Source organism: Elaeis guineensis, chromosome 4 (genome assembly GCF_000442705.2).
Source record: "Elaeis guineensis isolate ETL-2024a chromosome 4, EG11, whole genome shotgun sequence".
NCBI lineage: Eukaryota > Viridiplantae > Streptophyta > Magnoliopsida > Arecales > Arecaceae > Elaeis > Elaeis guineensis.
In genome coordinates this window covers 23,266,055-23,276,461 of record NC_025996.2, presented here as the reverse complement: position 1 = coordinate 23,276,461, position 10,407 = coordinate 23,266,055, and the positions used below count along the sequence as shown (strand labels likewise).

At 44.3% G+C, this 10,407-nt stretch overlaps 1 protein-coding gene across 1 annotated transcript; it reads left to right on the top strand.

The window, feature by feature from the left end:
• Nucleotides 1-483: 483 nt before the first annotated feature.
• LOC105043362 (xyloglucan galactosyltransferase XLT2) lies at nt 484-3,659 on the top strand. Its single transcript, XM_010920884.4, has one exon. It carries the CDS (start codon nt 1,257-1,259, stop codon nt 2,790-2,792), a length of 1,536 nt encoding a protein of 511 aa, XP_010919186.1. The 5' UTR covers nt 484-1,256; the 3' UTR covers nt 2,793-3,659.
• Nucleotides 3,660-10,407: the final 6,748 nt, after the last annotated feature.

Here is a 10,407-nt window from a genome sequence, read left to right as displayed (position 1 = left end):
ATTTATATTACATATAGATATGAACTTTAATATTCTATTGACAACTTGATCTATAATTCAAAATCACCGTGGATTTGTTTGGTTCGTGAGAACAAAAAGAGAGAAAGTATGAAAAATGAAGAAAGATCTTATATTTAATTGGAGTTTTCAAATTAGAGAGATGTGAAAATAATATTTTCATTGAAATAAGATTCTCATATTTTAAGAGAAAAAAAAATTTATATAGAACATAGGATAGTCAAATTCTCATGAAAATTGATGTAATTTTTTTCAGATGTGTCAGGGGGCTTTAACATAGAATTCAATAAAATCTTTTCTTTATTAAAGACACAACATATATTTTATATAATTTTTTTAAAAATTAAATGCTCAATCAAGCATAAACTAGTCAAAATATGATATTTTCTTATAATCAATAAAATATTTAAAAACTACTTTCTGAAGCATCATATACCTAATTATCAATTTTATAAAAAAAATGAGAAGAAATTCATCTTACGAAGCAAATGAGTCCTATATTGAAATCACATTCGATATGGCATATTTAGATAAAAATCTATAATTAAGCATCAATTTTGAATTTTATTAGTTAAAAATATTTTACGTGGTAAAAAGAGTTAAAATAATTGACCCATATTTTATAATTTTATATTGATATGTGCGTATATATATTATATGCATCATATCCATGAATATATGCAAATCGAGATGATGGAAACGGAGTCATTTATGAAACCCCCGGATTCACTTGGTGGCGTCAATTGACCACAGACGGTGACTTTGCTCCGTCGGCTACCGCACGCATAGATTTCTTCCAAGAATCCCGTTTCGTCCCGTCCCGGACGCCACGCCTCCTCCTCCAAACCAAATTCCATAACACCCCATGACGTCCGCTTTTACGCCTCCCCCGCTGCCCGCTCGGCACTCCCTTCAATGCCATTGCCCACCCAAAGAGAAACCAGCTTTTAAACCCACATCCTTCCCAGTTCACACCCCTCTGGACCCCACACCCCTCGTATCCCACGTTGCCACCGCGCGGACCCGGCGTTCTCCAAAGGGAACCGGTACACAAACCCGCGTACGCCTTAACGGTCCATCTGCTGACACGTGGAAAGATCAACTACTTTCGTGATAAAGCCCAGCTAGGCTCTTTCCCCTGCTTCCTCGACGCCACAGTTGCAATTCTCCGGTCATTCTACCACGCCCTTAGAAACGAACAATCCGGAGTCAGGTCACTGCCCTCCTCTTCCCTTCTGATGCTTCCACGGTCGGAATCTCCGCTTCCAGAGGCCCAGCTCCTCAAGAAGCCCAAGCATTCTTCCTCCGCCGCCGCCGGCGGCACCCCCGCCTCCAACCCAGACCACTCCGTAAACAGCGCCGCCGCCTCCCAGCATCTCCAACTCCACCTTCCGCCCCGCCACCGCGCGGGGATCGTACTCGTTGCCCTCGCTCTCCAGTTCCTCCTCCTATTCACCGCCCGCTCAATCCCCGGCCCCCGCCTCCACCTCCACCTCCTCCGCCACCGCCCCCCCATCCCCGCTCCCTCCGCTGCCACCTCCGCCCCCGCGCCCTGTGCCGCCGGCATGGTCTACGTCTACGATCTCCCCCCGATGTTCAACAAGGACCTCCTCGCCGCTTGCGATGACCTAAACCCCTGGGCCTCCCGCTGCACCGCCCTCTCGAGTGGTGGCTTCGGCCCCCCGGCCACCGACCTCGCCGGCGTCATCCCGTCCTCTCTCCTGCCATCCTGGTACTCCACCGACCAGTTCGCCGCGGAGATAATCTTCCACCGCCGCATGGTGGCCCACCGCTGCCGCACGCGTGACCCGTCCGCAGCCGCCGCCTTCTACGTCCCATTCTACGGCGGCCTCGCTGTGGGGCGCCACCTATGGTCCCCCAACTCCACCTCCAGCGACCGCGACCGCGACTGCGCCCTCCTCCTCCGCTGGGTCCACGATCAGGCCCCCTGGCGCCGGTCCAGCGGCTGGGACCACTTCATCATTTTAGGCCGGATCACGTGGGACTTCCGCCGGTCCAGAGAGGGCGACTGGGGCGGCAGCTTCCTCTACATGCCCGGCATGGAGAACGTGACGCGCCTCCTCATCGAGCGCAATCCTTGGGACGAAAAAGACGTCGGAATCCCTTACCCGACCGGGTTCCACCCGCGGACAGCGGCCCAGGTGAGGGAATGGCAGCGGTTCGTGCTGGGACGGAACCGGTCCGCGCTGTTCAGCTTCGCGGGGGCGGCCCGTGCCGGGTTCAAGGACGACTTCCGGGGGCTTTTGTTAGGGGAGTGCCGGCGGGCCGGGGGTAAGTGCCGGTCGGTGGACTGCAGCGGTGGGCGGTGCGGTAACCGGAGCGCGGAGACGTTGGGCTTGTTCCTCGACTCGGCGTTCTGCCTCCAGCCGCGAGGTGATAGTTTCACGCGGCGGTCGATGTTCGACTGCATGGTGGCGGGGGCGGTGCCGGTCCTGTTCTGGCGGAGGAGCGCGTACGTGCAGTACCCCTGGTTTTTACCGGCGGGGGAGGAGTGGTCGGTGTTTATAGACCGGAGGGAGGTCAGAAGCGGCGCAGTGAGCGTAAGAGGGGTGTTGGAGGGGATCGGCGCGGAGAAGGCGAAGCAGATGCGAGAGAAAGTGGTGGAGCTGATACCGAGATTGGTGTACGCGGCGGCGGAGGGGGGGTTGGGGGAGGGGATGGAGGACGCATTCGACGTGGCGGTGGATCGTGTCTTGAGGCGTTTCCGCGACCGCCGGCGGAGGACGGGGGAATCGGAAACGGTTTTGGGGTGAGTCGAGTGAGGAGAGAGAAGGAGCGCCTAGGGGCGGGAGGTGTGACAGGGGCTGAAGTGGTGCTCATATATCTTTTACTTAATTTGGTTTACACCTTCCGGTTACCATTATTCTTTCTCGTGGGTGTAGAGCTACATCGAAGGGAGGAGTATGGAATTGTCACTATAAATAATTGTCAGGTGTTACAGACATTGTTGCCTACAAAATAATAATATAGAATTGTGTTTGAGTACTTTTGTTGAGTTTTTGATTTGTATGTGCTGGTGGGATGAATGAAGAATTTGGTGAAAGCTCTGGTGGGTACGGTCATCTGAACCGCGGAGGATACGGTCATAGAGGTCTGCTCTCCTCCCTAAATCAATGAGTGTTCCAGAGGAACAGTTTTAGAGATTCTCTCTCATCTTAAAGTGAAGGGACGGCAGGAACACCAGTGCTGTGTTTTGGTTGGGATGACTCCAGCACCGTAAAACACTAGCATGGGGAAAGTTTGGTCTGTTCAGGTGATTTATGTTGCACTGCTCTGAATTCCAATTCTCCGTGGATAGTTTTTTAATCACCTTGAACTAACTAGATGTTAGACGGAAGTGTTCAATTAATAAGAAAAGGGAGTTTAGTAGGCCATACAGGCACTAATTAATTTCCCTGGTCCCTCAATTGTCGATCCTCGTAACATTTAGACTAGAATAAGCAAGGTATCATTCCACGTGGATGGCTGGATTACCTATTATTTTACCTCACATTCATAAGTTTCCATTTCGCTCTGTCATTATCACTGCATTTGAGGAGTAAAAGCGATTCAACCTTTGGATGCTCCGCGTGGAGATTGGAAAGGAGAGAGAAGGAGATAGGCTACGAGGGGCTGACCAAGCCCGGATGTCAGGGCGATTACATCGCAAGGCCCCTTTACCGTGACCCTGCAACTTTTTTTTAGCTGAGCAAGAGAAACAAAAGGCTGAGGCACAGGCGGAGTCACGGACCATCGAGGAACAACAGAGAAAAAGCTGCAAGAATAATCTAGGCTGGATTAGTCGGATAGTGTTTATTTGCCATTCAAATTTGTAACAATTGTTCATTATTTAATTAATAACTCATATATACACTATCTAGACTCAAAATTAGGCTTTGATATTAGTGAATCGAGTAACGTTAGATGTCTCTCATAGAGTGAACAAGGGGGGAAAAAAAAATCTCTTGTCAGGTCGCAAAGGGTTAGTCTAATTTACGGTATTGTTGCTGCTAAACTTTAGATACGTACCCTAACATATTTTTGTAGTGAATTATTTGTATAGGACCCTTTCCCCCTGTTCGAAAACATTCGTCATTGGTGTCGAATCCTCTTGTCGAGCACACCGTCCTGGACCAGAACCGTGCTCGCATTGACCCAAGTTGGCCCGCCGAGGTCATGGGACCCCCAACTCACATACTTCCACTTCCAACAAAGAATCGCATGCAACATAAATCCCAGCAAACAAACAAACAAAGGACGATAGCGTCGCCATTTTCTCTCGGTAGTTCTGTGGGGTACGTTGGGAGTGGGTAGGTCCAATGTGTCTTGGAGCTCGCCACCCGCCAGACATCTTGCTCACCACATGCACCGGGAACGAGTAAAATCTCACATGCTCTGGAGATCAGGAAAATTGTGTGGCATGGGGTGCGGACTCAACTTGGTTACGCATGCTATGCATACCATCGTGCAATGTATTGCCAATGTCGTGTTGAACTAAGAAAACTAAAAGTATGCTAATTTTACAAGATTTATTGCTAAGTTATTATTATATCGGCACAAGCATGAAACGTAAACGAAACATGGTCGAGCGTCGTCGCAATCTAAGTACCGAACTAATGGTCAAGAAGTAATTTTATGAAGAAATATTGAGAGAGGTGATAATTTAGTGAACACCTCAGCTTATGTCAAAATATTTTGCCGGTCTGTATTTCAGACCTATCATTTTAAACTAGCTTTGTCAAATCTAATTTGGTCATTGGATGTAGTCACGGTATTTTTTATTATAATTATGATATATAGGAAAGATTTTTAAAATTTAGGATATCGGACATCTTGGTGAGTGACTAGATTTGAGGGAATGAGATTTTGGTTTACATCGGCCAAGATGGAAAGTGGGGATATTGGGGTTAAGAATTTTCAAGATTTTGAGTAGAGCTATCAGAACCATATTGACATCAAAATCTCAATTGATGTAGTAAATCAAGGTTAGCAACTAATCCTAGACATTAATTTTAAATTTATTAATTAAAAAAAAATCTGCTGAAGTGAAAAAAATAATCAGCAAGATGCTGGCTCATATTTTCATGATGATATCTTATTGGTTGTTGTCTTAGAATACATTAATTTATATTGTTCGAGATATTAAGGAAAAGAAATTATATAAAATCTTAATGGTGAGTACCTGATAGTAATGAAAAATGAGACAAAAACATCTGATACCAGCTTAGTTTTGTATCATTACTAAATTTGTTTGCATGGCTATCTAACCATGCAAGTAAAGTTTTCCAAATATCTACATTCTTTGTTTCGGGTAAGATAGAGTGCCAGGTACGTATAGATATTTCAGTACTTTATGAAAAAACTTTGAAGATCGTGTGGCATCTTTTTTGAAATGATTAACGATGTGGCATTGTTCTAGGGGTGGAGCACAACCTACCTTTCCTCATAGTTTTATAACAATCAACTAGTCAACGGCTGAAGCTTGGCTTTAGCATTTAACCATGTTGAAGTGGATTCCGGAGTGTTCTTTTTGTTTTTTGTGTTGTTTTTATGTTTCTTTGTAGAGAGAGAAAAAGCGAGAGAGATATCGGCCAGTAGTTATTAAGCAGATGCCGAGTGAATAGCTAAAATATACACAAGCTGGGGCTTATAAGGTAAGGGGGTATGACCACACGGGCTAGGACGTAGGAGCATAGAAGCTACCATCCATAGCAAGTACAACCGTCCTGTTAACTAATCCGAGCATTGGATGTTAACCCAAGACGAGCCCAAAGATTCCCCGGGACCAAGCCTGTTTAGCCCAGTTGTAGTGTTCCAGGCCTACAAGAACGGTACATGGGGGTGGCACGATGGCAGGTGCAGCAGGCACCAGAAATTCGAACGGAGACAAGTCCGCCTTCCCCTCAGGTCTCAACTTTCTTCCCCCACGGCCCTGATAGAATATATAATGATGGTGGAACATACAACAATAATATGAGAAACTATATAAAACAATGGAGAATACAACTTTTTCTCACAAACCCTCTCCTTTTTTTTCTATTTTGGATACCACTTCACCACCACGTCAATTCTACAACAACCACCTATTTATAGGTATAAGAAATGACCTTTTGACTCCCCTAATAAATTTATCATTTAGACTTCCCATGTGACTCTTGGATTTTCCATGTGACTCTTGGCTTTTCCATGTGACTTTTGATTTTTCCATGTGACTCTTGGTTTTTCCCACTTCAATTAAGTTTACAAAATGACCTTTCGATTTCTTCAAATATATTTAATATTTGCTTTTTCCAACACCCCCCCTTAAACTTAATTGTTCTTTCTTCATCATGCCAAGAGAACTTTTAAACTTGGTGAAGAGCTCTGCTCCTAATGGTTTAGTGAATATGTCGGCAACTTGATCTTGTGTCTTCACATACAGTAGCTCTACTTCTTTGTTCTTCACATGTTCCCGGATTGAATGAAAACGCACATCAATATGCTTGCTTCTTTGATGATACACCGGGTTCTTTCCTAGTGCAATAGCCGACTTGCTGTCAATGCTTATCTTGGTAGGTTCCTTTTGCTCAAAATGAACTTCCTTCAGCAAGCTTCTTAGCCATATAGCATGTGATACACATGCGGATGCAGCAACATATTCGGCTTCACATGTAGAAAGAGTAACAATAGGTTGCTTCTTTGACATCCATGAAAAAGCTGCATCTCCCATAGAAAATACAAATCCGGAAGTACTCTTCCGATCATCCATGTCTCCAGCCCAATCACTATCCGAATAGCCCACAAGTTCAAAGTTACTATGATGAGAATAAAATAGTCCATCAGTAATAGTACCTTGGATGTAACGAAGAATTCTCTTTGCTGCCTTCCAGTGCATTAATTTGGGCTCCTCCATGAATCTGCTGACTAGGCCGACTGCATATAGAATATCCGGCCTAGTACATGTCATGTACCTCAGACATCCTACCAAGCTTCTAAAGAGAGTAGGGTCAACAATCTCTCCTTCATCTTCTTTTGACAGCTTTGCTCCACAATCAACGGGGGTGCTTATAGGGTTACAATCTTTCATCTTGAATTTCTTCAAGATCTCTTTGGCATAACCTTCTTGAGATAAGAAAATTCCTTTTTGATATTGTTTGACCTCCAAACCCAGAAAATATGTCATTAACCCCATGTCTGTCATCTCAAACTCCTTCATCATGGCATGCTTGAACTCCTCAAACATTTGTAGATTATTACCTGTAAAAATAAGATCATCCACATACAAACACACAAGTAGAATGTTAGAATTTTTCTCCTTTACATACACAGCATGCTCATAGGGACATTGCTTGAAGCCATTTGCTTTGAAGTAGCCATCAATTCTTGAGTTCCATGCTCTTGGAGCTTGTTTTAAACCATAAAGTGCCTTCCTTAGCTTTAAAACCTTCTCTTCATGTCCCTTCTTCACATACCCTTTGGGTTGTTCAACATATACTTCTTCTTCTAGAAAGCCATTTAGAAATGCCGACTTCACATCTAACTGGTAGATGTTCCAATTACTCTGTGCAGCCAAAGAAATCACCAGACGAATGGTCTCCATGCGTGCTACGGGAGCAAATACCTCCTCGTAGTCAATTCCGGCTTGCTGCTTGTAGCCTTTAGCTACTAATCGAGCTTTATATTTCTCCACATTTCCTTCTGCATTCTTCTTTACCTTATATACCCATTTCACTCCAATAGGTTCATGACCTTCTGGAAGAGTAATAAGTTTCCATGTGTTATTCTTTTGGATTGCCTTCATCTCTTCATTCATGGCCATCCTCCAGTTTTCATTCTTCACTGCTTCTTCAAAAGAGATTACATCCTCATTAGCATACAAACAAATAAGATTAAGGGGACTCGTCACCTCATAGAGATCTTGAATGCTTCTTGTCTTTCTGGATTCTTCATTTGAAGATGGAGATCTCGTGCTAGGTGATGAAGGTGATGTGGGATCTTCAACTTGAGCCTTCACTTGTTCTTCTTCTTCTTGCACCTCTATCATGTTGGTGCCCCAATTCCAGATTCCTTCTTCATTGAATTTCACATCACGGCTTATGAGGATCTTCTTCGCCTTTGGATCATAAAGTTTGTATGCCTTGGATCTCTGATCATATCCTATAAAGATGCAAGGATAACTCTTGTCATCAAGCTTGCTTCTCCTTTGATCTGGGATGTGTGCATAGGCAATGCAACCAAATACTCTCAAATGAGATACATCTGGCCTATATCCATTCCATGCTTCTTGAGGGGTCCTTCCTTCAAGATTCTTTCTTGGGCAGCGGTTGAGAATGTATACCGCACAATTCACAGCTTCCGTCCAAAACTCTTTTGGCATTTCTTTCGTCTTCAACATGCTTCTCACCATGTCAAGAATGGTCCGATTCTTCCTTTCTGCTATGCCGTTTTGCTGGGGTGAGTATGGTGCAGTCAAAGTCCTCCAAATACCTTGAGATTTGCAGAACTCCTCAAATGCCTTCGAGGTGAACTCTCCTCCTCGATCTGATCTCAAAGCTTTGATTTTGCACCCGGTTTGGTTCTCCACAAGAGCTTTGAACCTTTTGAATGTCTCCAGGGCCTCACGTTTCTCCTTCAAGAGATACACCCAAGTTTTTCTGCTAAAATCATCAATAAATGTTAGAAAATAATGACGACCTCCAAATGAGGCCGGTGTGATGGGACCACAAATATCCGTATGGATGAGTTGCAAAGGCCTTCGGGCTTGATGAAATGACTCTTTTGGGAAGCTAGCTCTTGAGTGTTTTCCAATAATACATCCTTCACATATTCCTTCAGGGGTATCCTCAATGAGAGGTAATCCCTTCACCATCGCCTTCGAAGATAAGAGTTTCAAGGAACCAAAGTTCACATGCCCGAACCTCAAGTGCCATAGCCATGTGTCATCCTTCATGCATGCACTCAAGCACTTTGTCATAACATACTTGATGTTCAATATAAACATTCGGTTCTTGGTCATAGGTACTTTTGCAATCAGCTGATCATGTTTTCTTAAGTAAAGATATCTACCTTCCATAACAACATCAAATTCTTTTTCTAATAATTGACCAAGACTTAAGATATTTGTTTTCATATTAGGCACATAGTAAACATTAGAAATGAACCGTTGAGAACCATTCTTGAGTTGAATTAGGATTTTACCTATCCCCTTCACTTGAACTTTTGAGGTATCACCGAAAGAAACATTGCCTTCCACTGTCTCATCTAACTCTTTGAACATGTGTTTGTACCCACACATATGATTGCTTGCACCGGTATCCAAGTACCAAATATTTTCATTGGAACCTTCTTCTCCCTTCTCTGCTAGTAGCAAGATACCATCTTCTCCTTCCTCCTTCTTTGCATAGTTGACCTTCTCATGCACTTGGTTATTCTCATTATGGTAACATTCTGAGGAGTAATGACCATATTTACCACAAGTATAACATTTAATTTTACTTTTGTCATACCTTCGTCCTCCTCTTGAGAAACCTCGTTGCCTTCTTCCGCCAGAGGGACCTTGTGTGCTTTCTTCATTAGGTAAGACTCCTGTGCCTCCTCTTCCTCTGCCATGTCCAAAGGAACCTCGTCCTCGTCCACGGCCTCGTCCATGACCGTATCCGCGGGTATAACTATGACCGCGATTTATTTGACTGCTTTCGCTAGTTGGGCCATCCTTCTTCTCATTGATGGTGAGCTTGCACTTCAAGGCTTGCTCCAAGGATTCTTCTTTCCGCATCAAGATCCTTTGCTCATGGACTTGTAGAGAACCCATGAGTTCATCAACTGTCATAGTGTCCACATCTTTGGACTCTTCAATTGCAGCTACAACATAGTCAAACTTCTGATCCAAGGATCTTAGGATCTTCTCCACCACACGCTTGTCCTCTACATTCTCACCATTTCTTTTCATTTGGTTTACATTAGAAAGAACCTTTGTGAAGTAATCCGAGATGGATTCTCCTTCCTTCATCTTCAAAGTCTCGAACTCGCCTCTCAACATTTGGAGGCGCACCTTCTTCACTTTCTCAACGCCCTTATGAGCGTTCTCAAGGATCTCCCAAGCTTGTTTTGAGTTGGTGGCACAAGCAACCTTCTCGAATCCGGCTTCATCTAGCCCTTGATAGATGAAATAAAGGGCCTTCTTGTCCTTTTTTCTTTGATCGACAAGCGCCGTTCTTTGTGCCGCCGTTTGTGCGCGGTCATCTTGGGATTCTTCATATCCCTTTTCAACAACCTCCCAAATATCTTGAGAGCCTAGCAATGCCTTCATTTGGATGCTCCAATTCTCATAATTGGTGGTGGTGAGTCGTGGAATGGGGAATTGCATGCTGTTGGACATATTTCCAACCTCCGGGCTCTGATACCATTTTG

Bases quoted from the DNA above. Each gene is read 5' to 3' on its own strand.
- LOC105043362 (XM_010920884.4), top strand. From the start codon at position 1,257: ATGCTTCCACGGTCGGAATCTCCGCTTCCAGAGGCCCAGCTCCTCAAG.